The sequence below is a fragment of the Lepisosteus platostomus genome, chromosome 21 (genome assembly GCF_059453375.1).
Source record: "Lepisosteus platostomus isolate fLepPlt1 chromosome 21, fLepPlt1.hap1, whole genome shotgun sequence".
NCBI lineage: Eukaryota > Metazoa > Chordata > Actinopteri > Semionotiformes > Lepisosteidae > Lepisosteus > Lepisosteus platostomus.
The window spans coordinates 15,744,800-15,760,728 of NC_142631.1; the positions used below are offsets into that span (position 1 = coordinate 15,744,800).

Here is a 15,929-nt window from a genome sequence, read left to right on the forward strand (position 1 = left end):
TCCTTGTTTCAAAATTTTACATTTGACTAAATACCCAGTTACCACTGATCCTTCATTTAATTCAATTGCATGTTATAAACATCAAGTATCGTTTCAACCTGTCTTTTTTTTTCAAGAATAGAAGTCATTGTTCTCCCAGAAACTGCCTGTAAAGTGTGAGATTCTGAAACTTTCATTTTCTCTTTAGAAGGCAAATAATTGGCCTTGATTTCTTGAAAGTGCCCTTACCTCCTAATAATCCCCATCTCTGAACTGGCTTCATCACTCTGTTCTCCTCCCCACTAATACCTGGTGTGTGAGGAGCATACTGGTGCACTATAGCTGCCAGGTGAGGCTGCACACTGGTGGAGGTGGAGTCACCATTATTATTATTATTATTATTATTATTATTATTATTATTATTATCATCATCTATAGATCACAAAACAGTTATCGCCTATATCAGTCGTGTAGCCAGCTGCATTGTAATGTATCCAACTTCCCCATTGGAAAATTGCTTATGTAAACGAATGCATACCTTAAAAGATGCGAGGAGGCTTTGTTCATTTTAGACATTATCAGTACTTTCACACACACTGGGATTTTAAAGCCTTATAAAACTCCCTTTCTTTATAGTGGATATAATGTGAATGTATCTAGAGCAACAGCAAGTTCCTACATAATACCTTCTGCCTGCAGAACTCCAGAGATAAGGTTTTTCTGTGATAATTATAAATATTTGCAATACTTTGATGGAAATGCTGTCCAAGACAAAGGTATTTACCATACAAAATGTATGCAAATAGTGAACATTCAGTGTTATTAAGGTCAAAATAATATTCTGGTATTACTACATTAAAACTGTTACAGCAATCTTACTGCTTTGTATTTATTTGACCTCTTTTGAGCTGTTTTGGATGAAAATAACTATGCAGAATACAAGGAATAATAAGACCATATTTTATACCATCAGTGGACAATTGTCATGTACTGTTCTTTTACAGTCTGTAAACACTTATTTGTTTGCATGTTTCCTGTAAAGAATGTTACACCCTAGCATTGTATTATTATATATTACTCACAGAACCTATCCCAGCAAGCAGTGGGCACAAGGCAGGGTACGCCCTGGATGGGACGCCAATTCATCATAGGGCAGACACAGACCAACACAAACTCACACCAGGGCTCATTTTTCCAGAATCCAGATAACCAAACAATATGTTTTTGGACAGTGGGAGGGAAACAGAGGAAACCAGAGGAAACCCTTCCCAAGAAAAAGGAGTTTTCTGTTAATGGATGGATACACCTATAGTATTGTAACATCATAATACTAGTAGTCTCCCTGTGCAGCAGAGTGAGTGGGGTGAAAGATTGGGAACAATTACTCCCCCCGCTTGGAAATCAAGGAGGAAAGATTAAAATGGCCTTCACCGAGACTCCGTAGTTAACAGGAGAACTCCGAGTTCTCCGTAGAGAAACAGTGCTGGGAGTGCTTCAGTGATTCAGATTCAGGCCACAGGGGTGACAGCACTTCTGTGAAAGTCGTACCTCAAATGTTCAGCCCGTCAGTCAAGGCAATGGAATTTGAATAATCTAAAAAAAAAAAGGGTGGGCCTTCTTTAAAGAAAGTGAGTTTCTTTTCCAGCTCTTCTTTTGAGGGCTCCTGGCTGATATTTGTCTTTTTGAATGGCTATCCCTATACCTCCATATAATGTGCCTCCGCGGCTGCGACACCAGAGGTTTGTAGAGGAGGTGAAGTGTGCTGTGTCTGCTTCGGCGTGTCTGCAGCAGGAGCAGGTGGATTTAATCGACCGTACCCATCGCCTGGGCCTGGCCTGCAAGCTGAATTCATATCGCACTCAGTGCGAGGCGGTCCAGATGACAGCCACAATTTGCCATGCTGTGGCTGCGCTAGAGGATGTTTATCTGTGGCGTTCTGATAAGCCATGCTGCAAATCTTACGAAAGATAGGGCTGTTTCCATTCATTCGACCTGGATTCGGAAAGAGAGCGTGACCGTTTACTCTATAAATGGGACACAATGGTTACGGCAAAGGACTTCAAGAATATTAACATTTTCATTTTTAAATTAAAATCATGTTTAATGTTAATAGATAACTGGTTTAGAAGATTCTGTTATCCGGATTAGGTTTACAGAGATTTATGGGGTTAACAAATGCTGTTGGTTCAGCAAACCCATTTCGATATATGACCTCATCTACAGTAAATGGCTCGTCAGAAAGACAAAGTACAAGGCTCTCCAGTCACCTTCTCAGTGGCAGAGGAAACTCTTTATAATGAGCTCTTTTTCCTAGCCTTCTGCCATGTTGTGCGTTATCTCTCCTGCACCTTGGTCTGGTCCTGAGGGAAAACACATGCACTAGAACTGAATCCTTAACAATAAAGGAGCTAATTGTAGGTTTTAGATCCGCAATTCACTCCTACACCTAAACTTCTGCACTGCTTTTTTATAGAATCACATGTTTGATAAAAGGTCCTGTTAGCGGACTTTAAAGGCTTCAGATAATAAGCCTCCATCACCCATCTCTGTACTCCCCCATGTTTACGCTGCCCATAGGCTCCAGTCTGCTGCCTGAATGCCTTTTCTGTCGCTGTTCCATTGTTATGGGGTGCCCTTCCTTTTTTTGACTCTCTTCAAATCTAAACTCAAAACTCGCCTTTTTACTAGGCCCTAGGTCTGATTGCCCTGCTTTCTATTGTTCTAATTTAACTTTTTCTTTTACTTTTTATCATACTTTTCCCCCTTATTATTATGTACAGCATCCTGGGGTTTGGAAAGGATGCATGCAGCTGCAAATATAGCTTTATAAAGGAAGATGCTCAAGTAGACTTTATCTGAGCAGCACAAGGTGGTCTGCATCAGTGGGAATCTGCTTATGAGGTTAGGAATTTCAAAAACAGATACCTCAGTGTCAGCTGGCTGTGTTTACACAGACATAGTCATGGTATTGCGTCATACAGAATGATGGAGTTCAAGATCAGCCGATAGGTCCTACTTTGTACACAACTTCGTAGTGTTGGTGTTGAGACACACTGTACGCATTTATTACACATTTATATAATTTAATTTATCTTTTTTCAAGATTATCAAGGAATATTAAATGACTAATAAGGCTGATTTGTAAAGTATGGTATTTAATAGTTTGTCTCATTGTGATCAGGAATCTGTAGTTAACATTAGCTTTACCCTGGACAGTGCTGCCTTCTAGTGGCAACTGGTGATACTGTCACCAGTAGGCCAAAAGCTATGTTAAAGTGGTTCTTGATGGCCGTGCAGACGGGACAGTGGGAGCAGAGAAGTAATTGTAAACTTTGGTCAAAATGTGTGATTTGTTCTAACCTCAGAAGGTTATCTTCCCTCAGCTTCAGCACGTTCTGGCATAGAGCCTGTGAAGAAAGAGGGCACTACGAGTCTCGCATCTTGCTGGGAAATCATTGATGTTTTCCTACTGATGACCACTAGAGGGGACCAGACACACACAAAGGGGGTTTCGGCAGGGCAGAAAGTTTGCTATCAGTACCCAATGAATCCTTGGGATTCTGAGAAGCTTTGAGATTTTTACGATGTAACGTTAGAATTCCATTAAAGGCACATCTGAGTTTCTTTATCTGAATAATATTAAAAGCCAAAACATGAATTCTAAAACCTGAAGTTGTACTATATACAACAGACATTGGTTAAAGGAAGGAATACTTTTTTATTAGAAGGAGTCTTATTGGCTTTGTACCATAGAAACGTAGAAGAGGTGTTTGTGATAGACCTAATTGTGTTTCGCAGGGTGGTCCTTGTGTATTTTTTTATTTTTTGAAAATGGATATTTTGTTGAAGGGGGCTTCTAGCTGTTGTGCTGTGTTAACTGCATATAAGGATTGTACAAACTGGGAGGAACAAAAAAATCCAAATTATATGCTTGCTTTGTCAGTGTACAGCTATACTTGTCTCTGAGTTATTATCGCTGATATCGATGTTTTCAACTTTTGCTGCCTGAACCAAGCACATTGGAAAGTACAGAGATTAAAGATGTTCTTGGATATGTTACTGGCAAAAACAGCGCTGTGTTTGAGGAGACACCATGCAGCATGCGAGTGAGCCCGGTGGGGCTTGTTTCTGCTGTTCTTGACCCATTTCACTGTTTATCCTTCGCAGCAATCAGAGAGGATGGGATGCCAGGAGGGAGAAACAAAAGTATCGGGCCTGTCCAGGTAACTCTCCTTATTTTCCTCTCTTTTGCTCTTAACCTGTAATCTTGCTTGGGCCATTTACACTGCTGCGCACTGTGGAGTAGTGACAATGTCAGCCAAGGTAGACAAAAATGGTGGCCACATTCAGACTATATAGCGCCGTCTGGGGTTTACTGACTACATTCCTGTCCATTCTGTTAGTCCGTCCAGCAGTCTAACTTTAAACCGCTTCTTCCATTTCTGGGTAACGGAGAAGCCAGAGCTTATCCCAGCCAGCAAGGGGCACGGAGCAGGATACACTCTGGATGGGACACCAGTCCAATTTTAGGGCAGACAAAAAACACAGACATACACACATTCACTCACACCAGGGCCAGTTTTCCCAGACACCAGTTAACCTACCAGTGTCCATGTTTGGACTGTGGGAAGAAACCAGAAGGTCAGGAGGATACGCGGGTGCCGTTGGGAAGAGCATGCAAACTCCATACAGACAGTCCCTCCGGTCTGGAATTGAACCCAAATTTCATTTCTCCACAGTGCACAAAAAAACAGATGTTTCAATACATCAGCTAACTAGTATACAGCAATGGGATAAGAATGGGATTAGTTTTAACACATGCTCAGTGGCCTTGGAAGGTCTGCTGTCATTAAAATGAATGTAGTTTCAGTGTTTATGATATTTTAATACTTTTGTACCCCTTTATACTGTGGTGACAACGATTGCAACACCATTATTTCTTTATTTAGGGTCATGGTGACCATTGTTATAAAATGGCTCATGTTACATTGCAAGATGGTCTTGGCCTTATTTCTAACAGCTTATTTGATGCTGATGATAGTATTATTACAACAGCCAACATAAATGTTATAAGGAACACTTTTGAGTTTTATGGTTTATTTTAAGAGCATAAAAACTCCATGAATTATTTCGCTGGTTTTGCCCTCCTCAGAGCCGAGCCCTAATAAGGACAAAATGGGTGTCGGTTCCTGCAAACTTTGAATTTATCGGCACGAAAGGTGGAATTATAAGTCTCCCTTAGGCGCCTTTCTCAGCATTGAGGAACCTCAACAGTTAAACATTATTCTTTCATATGACTTGTATATGTGTTGCTTCTTTAGACAGATAAATTCATCACCTTTTCTTGCTCCCTGAAGTACAGTGATTTAACCAATGAAACCTTTGCCATTTACTCATTGTCACATTGGTTAATTGTTGAAATAATCAAATCAAATCTTGGTTCTGGGTCTTGGATGTGTATTGGTCCATATCCAGTATCATTATCGTGATCCAGCAATAGAAATCTTTATTCTCTTTTCTTTCCAAATGAATGCTGTGAATTCTGCTGAGGGCTTCTGTAGCTGTGTACTGTGACTTGAGCATGTTGAGCATGAACAGCCAGCTGAATGTCTTATTGATTCATGTAACGACTTGTCATGCTGTGTCTTGTACAACCCGGTCAATGTAGGACAGCTACTCCATTTCAGAACATAATACAGCTTCAATCCTTTTCAATCACGCAACACAAAAGGTGTTTGCACTACATTACTGCAGCGTGTACAGTCTGCAATTTACCTTCCTCTGAACTCTGTCCACGCAGTTGTGTAGGCATTGTCAATGGTTTCAGTACCTTCCATTTTGTTAAGGTAAGACATGAACAGAAAATCGCTAATGAATTTTTAAACTGTTCTTGAATCATGCGCTTCATAACACCGAATCACTTAAGTAGTTTCAAAATGTCTGTTTACAATTCCCATATGCCATTAGCAAAGTGCAAGACTTCCCACTGACATTCCTCGTATCAATAGCTTTCTTAAAGAGTGTGTCCTTGTGCAAAGATAAAATTGTGTATTCAAGAGAGGCGTGCTGCCTTCTGCATATGTTTGGTATTTTGCCATTCATTTTGGTTAATTCATTAGTTTACATTGTGGTATTTAAGCCTACAGAGAGATAAAAATGAATAAAACAGCCGAAGATTTTCTGAGAAGATACTGAAATTGTGCGTAGCTTGAAACGTTAACTCACATTAAAGGTTTAGAGCGAATTACTAGCGCCCACCAAAGCACAGAATTATGTAAAAGAACTCACAGTTCTGTTTTTTTTTTTATCCACTGTTTTGTCACCTGTCCCTGTACTAGAAATAGAAGACTTGCAGTGTGTGTCCAACTTTGAGGTTTTGAGGTTTTGAATAAAGAATGTTTTTTATAAGCTTTGGTTGAGCTTTGAAGCCCAGAAGTCACGGGCTTCAGTCTGGGTCATGTCACTATATGACTGTGATCGGGATTCGGCACAGGGGGCTCAGACTTCTCAGAGGCAGAATTGGGATGAGTGGGATTAGACGTCTCTCAGCACCCAGTAAACCAGAGGCCCATGGTGCCATCTGGCAGGGATACAATTCTCTTCCAGTGGTGATTGCCCATCCAGCTAGTGTAAAAATATTAATGGCTGAATGGGCAAGTAGTGCAGTAGAGTCTGTTTGCACTTTGTCATTTCCCCTGTGTTGGTATAGAGATAACTACTGTAATCAGAGACTGGCATTTCCAAATTTGATAAACATCTATGAAAACGAAAATATCGAATACTTCCCGCCAAAAGCCAGTAATTCCTGTTGTTATTAAGAGAATATTTTCCCTAGATTTAACTCTTTACTTCCTTATACGAAGGACTGTTGACACTAGTTGTTTACCTATTCGTTATGGTTTGGTTCATTTGGAGCGTCAAGTGAATGGAAAAGTTTGATTGGAACACAAAGCACTGAGTTCAGTTCACTTTGAAACCTACAAAAGGAACTTGTTCTATCTGATAAAAAAGGACCACGTGTGGAACATGAAAGTTGCATTTCACCAGCTGTTCCGGTAGTTAACGCAAAAATGTGTCAAGAAGCGTGTGGACAGCAGAAGCCACAAAATAGGGTCATACATCTGTATTCAAGCACAAATTGATAAAACAGAAAATCATTTGAATTCTCTGCTTGGGGGTAATCATTTCTGTTTACAAAACAGTAGAGCACTACTAAGAAAATACCCACCTCATACACGTTATCTTTGTCGCAATCACTGCCATCCTTAATAAAGTATTTCAAGGCACTGTTTATTATTGCAGTACAAGCACATGTGAACTCAGTCCTGAACAAACAAGAAAAGCGACCTAGGAAAACAAAGCCCATGTGATTCATACATCTTTTCAAAGTAAAATAACCGGTGGTGGTTTAAAGCTAAGCCTGTATGAAAACAGTCTAACTCATAATCCTGTGGAATTGTAGGGGTGATATTTCCTAATGTCAATACACACCTCCACAGCCATACCCCCAGCTACAAGAACAGTCTCGGATGTGACAAAACCCAAGGATGACTTTAAAGCTGTTTACGGCAGGCCAAAAAGTAGTTCCACTTTCGGTCATCCATCCATTAGCAGAAAACTGTTCTTTCCTGGAAAGGGCCATAGACACCCAGAACCTTCCAGAGGTAAAGGGTGTAAGGTTGGACTCCTCTGTGGATGGGACACTAATCCATCACTGGTTGTACATTCACCAGACAATTCGGAGACACCTTTATGCCTATATAGCTTATCTCAGGAAACCTGAACATGCAAACATGCAAACTCCACACAGAATGTGCCCCCGTCTCGAATCAAACCCAGAACCCTTGCGCTGTGAAGCAGCAGCGTTAACTGCCATTCCTTCAAGCTGCCCTAACCTCTGACCAATTTTACCAAAACCTGTTCCGTGTCTTTTCTGTTTCTTGCTTTGTTATAGCTTGAGAGGTTTTCCTGGCGCGCTCAGGAAAATTTGGAGCGGTTTTTGCACCCGCTCCACGAGATGTGAATAATTCCCGGTGCTCATATGAAATACCAGTCGCCGCTCTAAACGGACTTTTGTGTTTTGTCAGATATCAGATGAGGAGATCGAACGAATCATGACTGGACAAGAATTCAAAGAGGAGGCCAGCATACCTGAGCATACATGGAGTAATAATGGCGACAGTGATCACAGCTCGCCAGGCAACGGGGTGTCTGAGGGCAATCAGCCTTCTCCTGCTTCAACTCTATCATCAAGGTGTGTGTCTCTTTGAAACTTCCCACGTCACAGTGAATATCCTCCTCTCAACTGTCAACTATCCAGCAAACACTGTGAGAGAGAGTTGACGTTATTGGCCATATACAATTTCTTGTATTATGAATTTGTCTTTTCGCAGACCCCAGCTTGCTCTCCGTGAGACACACAGACAGGGAGAGAAGCTGGGGGTCAGAGCGCAGGCTCAGACATTTATATAGCGCCCCTGGAGCAGTTGGGGTTAAGGGCCTTGCTCAGGAGCCCAACGGAGTAGGATTCCTCTGCCGGCCGCGGGCTTCGAACCTGCAACCTTCCAGCCCCAGGCACAGATCCTTAGCCACAGTGCATGCGCTGTGTTCCCTCATGGGTTCCATAGAGGCAGGATGTTTTGAGGTTTCAGACACAGGCCAGTCACTGTATGTTTTCTCCTACACTTTCCCTTATAGTCAAAAGGCAGGTATAACCTAGAAAAAGTTTGCGGTTTTTGAGTGAGCCCTTTTTGGGGATTGCCTACTGTCATTTTCTCCCTACAGGGCTGATCATGGTGTTTGTGGGCTGAAAAGGGTTTTGTGTCACAGTACGTACAGTAGCAACTTTACTGTTATACAAACACACGCATTCACAACAACACCACTTCAACGTGATCATTGTAGCTCAAAGGGACTGCACCGTTAATTAAATGAATTTTCGGCCCATGCTCCAGAGAAAAAAACATTCTTTTATTTTATAGGCAGAGGCTATTGGCACAAGGCCTTAAGTCTGTGTACCTATGAATTTGGAAAGGATGTTTGTGTCAGAAATTGCAACAGTTTCTTGTTACTGTAGATTTTTTTGCTGATGCTTTTGTCCACTTGTTGCCTCTTCCTGTTTTTACATACACATTTTGGTGGCCATTTATACAGTAGATGCAATCTAGGTTTGGTACTTTGCTGAAGGTTACAACAGCACTGCCTCAACATTTGAGGGCCAGGAATCCAAAGTCCTAATCACTACTCTATGCTGCTACCCCAGTTTCAAGGGTTTAAGTATGAAGATATCGAATATACTTTTTACTGAATGACATCTTTGAAGGAGTTAAGTAGCAAATACCAAGAGTTAAATGCCGACTCTTAATCTAGGAATTCTAACTTGGGTGGTGGTTCTTCTTGTTTTTCAGTCAGTTCCATTCTTTGTTTGGACCTTTCCGGTTGTTAACATCTATCAGAAGTTATAAAATGACTGAAATTCTGGATAACACTATGAAGGAATGTACTTTGATCAGAAACAAAATCACTTGATACCTTGTCAACTGCAGCCGTTTTTTTCCCCTCCATTTTCTTACTTTACATTTTATTACCGGTACAGACAGAAGGCAAAACTCTTCCCTCTGTCGCCACTGTGACTGTCTCATCAGTTGATTAGTCTATTGTAAAGCTGAAGGCCTTTGAAATAGTTAAATCACTATGTAATCTGTGTAATGGTATTTCTTACTGTTATTTTTTTCTCTGTTTGGGTTTTCCTGTCCATCTTTCTCAAACGTGCTTTTAATTTCATTCAAATATACCGTGTTTTACATTTTCATTTTTGCATATGAAATTGGAATATAAAAAAGGTTTTCCCTTACCAAAAGGTCTAGCTGGATCGGAGTCATGATTCTATGGCCGTCACAAGGACATAAAATTCATCAGCATGTCTCCTACGCAGAAGCCATTTTATAGTCTTGTAGTTGACCTTGTGATTCTTCTCAAGGTTATTCTCGAATATTTTCTTTACAGTTTACTTTCCTCTTGCTGCATCTTTTGTGTCATTAAGTAGTAGTCTTCTAAAGGAATGTTTATATTGGAGTTGGTTATGCAGGAATGGAGTTGGATTCCTCTGAATTTAAAGTAACGGACAACGCTCCCATTTCAGGGAAAAAGGGCTGGATCGCTGTCCCCCTTGTTAAAATAAGCCTTTTGTAAATATGTTACGCTTGTTTAAAGCGGTATTAAAACAGTTCGCAGCCAGCGTAGTGACGATGAACTGGATAATGATAGCAAACAAAAACATTTTGCGTGTTGGATCTGCCCAGCGTTTTGCCAGTTGCTTAAAAAAAATATGACAGCTCAAACTATTTTTTAATCTCGTAAGCACGTCGCTCAGGTCCGAGCGGGTCGTAACCGGGTCGTGTTGAACATGTTTCTCCCTTCAACCCCGTCCTTGAAGTGCCCCTCTCTTCAAAAACGCCATTAAGGCTAGCAGGTGGATTGCTGCATGGGCACCAATGACATTAGCTGGTGGATAGATGCTTGGGAAAAAAGTCTAATGCCCTCTATGTATACCTTATTGAGAGCTTACTGGCACAGCTTCCTGGCACAATTTCCCCCTGGCCTCCACCAACCATGGCCTCCTAATAATCCCGATCTATCATCATCCCTCTGTTCTTCTCCTCTCCGATAGCTGGTGTATTGTGAGCAGACTGGCGCACTTTGGCTGCCATCGCATCACCCAGGTGGGGCTACACATTGGTGGTGGTAGTGGGATCCCCCATTACCTGTACAGAACTTTTAAGTGGAGTGTCCAGAAAAGCGTTATATAAGTCGTATGATTAAGATATGGATTATTATAACCTCTGAAACCTGTGTTATTTATGAGTTCAATTAAGGGCTCAGAGGTGATTTAGGATGAGCACCAGAAGACGCAGGGATACTCTTGGACCTGTAGTGGCACCTCTGTGCCCGCGCACATGGCAAGTGTCTGGACCCTAACAGCAGGTTCTGTGTGCTTGCCTTCCCCAGTAGGTCTGCGGAGATGAATGGATACACTGCTGCACTCAGGGATCAGTACATTGGCACTCCAATGTCCTCGCACTACCAGTTCCTGCCACACCTTTTTAGCTACGCTGCCCAGTCGGGACTGCTGCCCCCCCAGGCACGGAGCTTGTACCCCCAATCGCAAACCCTCATTTCCCAGCTCGTAGCAGCCGAAGACCTGGAGCCTTTGAGTACACCTATGCTGATAGAAGACGGGTGAGTGGGACGTCATCAAAAAGGTTTTTGATTGCTTTCGCGGTTATTCCGCCTACAGCAATTCATTTCACTAAACGTTGCAGGACCTTTCATCAGTGAGATTGTGCAGTAGGGAGAAAAACCTGCAGGACACTTAAACCGGCAATTCTCAGACTCGAGTCTACAACCCCTTGTGTACCTCTGAAATGTGCATTGGCAGAAAAGCCTAGAAAGAAGTCCTCGTTTTTGCGGTCCATATCCTCGTTCTCTCATTAGATTTTAGCCCATGAGTGCATATACTGTGCTTAACTAATTGTTAAATGGTGCTCAAACTGTACAGCTTCTAACTTCATTAACCTGAATATATATATATAGGTGTATCTTATAACACTGGGGTTGAGTTCAGGAGGAGCAGAGTGATATTTCAACACAAATGGGCTCAGAGAAGGTTCTAGTAGAGCTGTGGTGAAAAGCTGTCAATCGCTTATTGGTTATGAATTGTATTGTAATTTGATTTTATAAGTGCAAGAATCTGGAAATCGAAGCATCAAAGCAATTGAAATGATCACTGTGACTCTAAACCTCCTCCTCTTGCTCACATTAGCTGCGTGCTTAACCCGAAGAAGAGGGTGATTAAACATATTTTTGCCCCCAGATATTTCAGCCAGCTTGTGGGCTTTATGCATACTCATTTCGTAATGTGGTAGGGATGTTGAGAATGCCAGAAAACCTATTTATCTCCAACAATTAAACTGCTAACATTTGACAGTTCTTGGAAATAAAAAAAGGCAAAATAAATCAAAGTGGTTCTGACTTTTTTGTAGCTGAACAGGGTCCTCCTGATTACACTTGGCCGTCTCCTGGCAGCACTAAAACCAGGGATCATCTCTCTCTTCCTTCTCTCTCTCAGGTATAAAGTCACACAGGTGGAGCTGTTTGCACTGCTGTGCCGACTGGCAGACGAGCTGCTCTTTCGACAGATCGCCTGGATCAAGAAGCTGCCCTTCTTCTGCGAGCTGTCCATCGAGGACTACACCTGCCTTTTGAGCTCCACCTGGCAGGAGCTTATCCTGCTGTCCTGCCTGACTGTCTACAGCCCACAGATCTTTGGGGACCTGGCTGATGTCACCTCCAAGTACACGCCTTCTGACGACGAGCTGCATGGGTGAGCACTGGGCTTACAGCTGGAGGAGCTCATGAGCAGTTGTCACACCCTCTGCACCTAGGGTGCTGGTCTTCTGTCCTGTTCCTAGTTCCCTGTGATTATTCATGTCTTTCCAGTGTGTCTTGTTGTGTAGCCCATTTACTTCCTGTGTCTGCTCTGCTCCTGGCTCAGCATTGAGGGTACGTTGTCGTAAGACCTGCCTACCACCAGGTCGCCCCACGACCATGGCCTGAGAGCCTAGGTTTCTATACTGACATCGTCCGACCCCCTGAGCCTGGGCTAGCCTCCATGTTGCCCCTTTTGCCTCTACGCACAGGGTCTCCACTGCTCTCCTTGTCATTCCACGGCTTGCCCTTCCGACATCCATGATAGCAATGTGGAAATGAAACTTTGATTGCTCTGGTTCCAAGCAGGACATGGTATTTGGGAACAATGTAAAAATCCAAGGCACCATGAGCTAATCATTTCTGTACTCTGTACTTTTTAGAGAGCTCAAAAGTCATTCTTGTGACTTAAACTATTTACCTCCTAGGAACAATTCAATTCATATAGGTCTGGCTGAAACTGAATTCTTCATTGTATCATTGCAATATCCCACACCTAGTTGACAGGGAATTAATCTGCTGTTTTAGTCATTAACACAAACAAAGAAGGGGATCACTGGTACAGTTCCATCACAGGTAAGAGACGCTTCTGGCGGTTTTTAACAAACTGCAGCAGCTGACTTTCAAAACCTCCAGGAAATCCTGAAGAGAAAAGGGCACAGCGGTCTTTACTTAAAGCTTCATTGTGAGTTGCAAAATTAACAATTCTTATACACTTCTCTTGTCAAACCTGGATAATTAGCTGGAAATATTTTTGTTTGCCTCTGTGGCGAGAATTATTTTTTACTGACCTTTTATCATTTTAGCGTGGCATTATCTTACAAACACCAGTTACGTGCTTGGGTGTGTGAATTATTTTTTTGCATATCATGGGCAAATGTCAGTCTGCTTTGTGTGTGTTTAGGTCACTTTGGAGTGCTTGAATAAGCTCTGCTCTCTAGCTGGCTTTAATTTATGTTTCAAAAACAGATTCTTTGGACCTCTCTGCTTCACGATGTCTGAAATATTAACCATATTGGCCGTGACACTAAAGGCTGTATCAGTAGAGCATCAGACAATTAGTGATGTTGAAGTGAAGAGTGATGTTTTCTCCAAGTCGGTGTGCGGAGACAGTGTGGGAGATGTACTGCTCAGTAAGAGTTACCAAACATCCTCACTGACCTTCTGCATGTTTTACCTATTTGTCTTGTCTGCCTAAAGTTCAGATGTTTCTTTAGAAGTTGGAGTGCAAAGCTTGTTGGGAAGAACGTGCTTTTCTTTGGAAGATTATGTGACCAAATGTTTTTTTTCTTCTAATTTGTGTGTTCTGCGGCAATTATGTACTTTGTTTTATGGGGAAAGGCTTGCTGTTGGTTTCGATTTATACATGTTGTACAAATTTGTCAGATCTGCAAGTTAATTTTATTTTACCTCTGTTTGACCTATATTAAATAGCTTACTATTAAATCCTTCAACAGCCCACCAACAACTGTATAGAAGAGGATATATTACATGCATACAGTTCTCTTACGCTTTAAAATCTTCAAATTTCTTTCTCCTCCCAAGAAAATGTCGTTTTTCTTACATTCACTAAGAAATAAGTCTCTATTCCACAGGCACTAAATCAGCCACACATACACATGCATTCACACATATAATGTGTTTATTTACCACACTGAATTTACCGCGTCGGAAAAGAGACAGAATGCTGCAGATTGATCAGGAAACCAGTGGGAGGAATGTGGATATGCTTGTCTTTAATATATAAAACATGCAAGGATTTGGACATTTCAGATTAGTCCTTTCTTGTACTATAAATTAGTCCTGAAATATCTCTCTTTCACCTTTCCCTCCTAATTTTTCGTCAGATTTATTGCTCTTGAATCTCTGTGCTGATTTCATAGTGTCTCTCTGTTGAGTATGAGATCCGTGATTTAGTGCTGGATTGCTTCAATGAGTAGGCAACTATCCAAAATTGTTACACCATTCAAAACATTTCATGGTATTAAGCTTCCTTAGCAGGGATGCGAGACTTTTTTTTATTAAAATGTATGAGACGTGGTGGACCTCCAAGTAACAGGCTGGCCCTCAGCTTTGTTAAATGTTTTTACAACGATCTCTATCTGTGAGTGACTCCACTGATAATCCCTTAATCGTAGTTAATTACAAGCCCACAGACATTCAAAGTATTCCCTGACTGGCATGTAACTATTATATATAGTGAAATGCAACAGTTTTAATCACTACTTTTTTAAATTATGCAGTACTCCCCCGTTAAACTATATGAGTATGATATTATTAAAGGTTATATTATAAAGTTATATTATACATTTCCTCATCTCCTTTTGGATTTCTTCTTCTCTTCTGTTTGACATAAGGTATGCCAATGCACGTGAGGCAACAGATGCACATTTAGGACTTCACTGCAGTTAAAGCTGACATTTGCACATGTAAAACTCAAGCTGAAACATGAATTATGGAGGTTTGCGTAACCGAAGATAGACCTATAAATTCTACATGCAAGTTTAAGTCTTTTCTCCTTCACATGCCTCCTCGTCTTAGGGCCACAGCTAAATGGAATGAGCCAAAACTACAATGATTAATGATAATCAATAATTGTTTTCAATGCACGTAATTCTTGGGTGTTATGTTTATGAAGATTAAACAGAGGAGGGGTCTGTGTGTGCTCTTTCTTGTCATAGTGCCCTATGTTTGCGTGCATGTAGATATATGAAATAATAGTTAGAAAACTGGGTTGCTTGGCACTACCCTAAAATGCACCATGTGACCTGTATCGCCTGATTTCCATGAGGCATGACAAGCCAGAAAAATATGACTCATCCCCACAAGCCTCATTTTATCTAGAATACCGCTTGTTTTGAATCTGCAGTTTTATATTCTACCCGGTCACCTTGTCGTCTGATTAGGTCAGATCTGGGAAGATAAGCAAGGCTGGCCTGGTCAGGACTGGGATAAGAAAACTCCAAGGAAATCCAGGCTGCTGATCAAGTAGTATGAACGGAGCACAGGTCCCTCTGGACCAGACTTTCCAAAATAATTCTGAGCCGTAGGAGGTGCTGTCCTCTTTGGATGTGATGTTAGACTGGGGTCGTGACTTCTTGGTCATTAAAGATCCCGTGCCACTTTTTAAAGAGGAACATTATGGACCCTGCTTTTCAGGTTACATCCCACTCAGAGCCTGAATAATCACACCACTCCAACGTTCCCTGAGTTCAGTTGTGAAATTAAACTTGGAAAGTCATTTCACGCTTCTTCTGATCCGCTCCACACTGGTTCTGTAGGTGCATAATGGACACTGTGTCTCACCCAGGTGGGGGCTGCACTGCACAGGTGGTTGCATTAGGGTGGGTGTGTAAAATGCTTAAGGATTCTTTTATGATGACTATATCGTTATAAGACATTATAATTATAATTATAATTATACACAAGCATTCGTCATTTCCGTTTAAGAACAGGTACATTCC

The 15,929-nt window shown here is 41.5% G+C and overlaps 2 protein-coding genes across 10 annotated transcripts in view; both read left to right on the plus strand.

The window, feature by feature from the left end:
• LOC148644088 (nuclear receptor subfamily 5 group A member 2-like) overlaps positions 1-15,929 on the plus strand; it is a 313,041-nt gene that overhangs the window by 202,000 nt on the left and 95,112 nt on the right. The gene's annotated exons all lie outside the window — the stretch shown is intronic.
• The window catches only part of LOC148644090 (nuclear receptor subfamily 6 group A member 1-like), a 205,399-nt gene that overhangs the window by 178,185 nt on the left and 11,285 nt on the right, over positions 1-15,929 (plus strand). For 3 of the 4 annotated variants that reach the window (XM_088615250.1, XM_088615251.1, XM_088615253.1), the window contains 4 exons: positions 4,147-4,202; positions 8,067-8,233; positions 10,987-11,217; positions 12,107-12,361. In XM_088615250.1, the coding sequence (XP_088471376.1) occupies positions 4,147-4,202; positions 8,067-8,233; positions 10,987-11,217; positions 12,107-12,361 (709 nt within the window). The remainder of the gene's footprint in view (positions 1-4,146; positions 4,203-8,066; positions 8,234-10,986; positions 11,218-12,106; positions 12,362-15,929) is intronic. The other variant, XM_088615252.1, reaches the window with a different exon arrangement.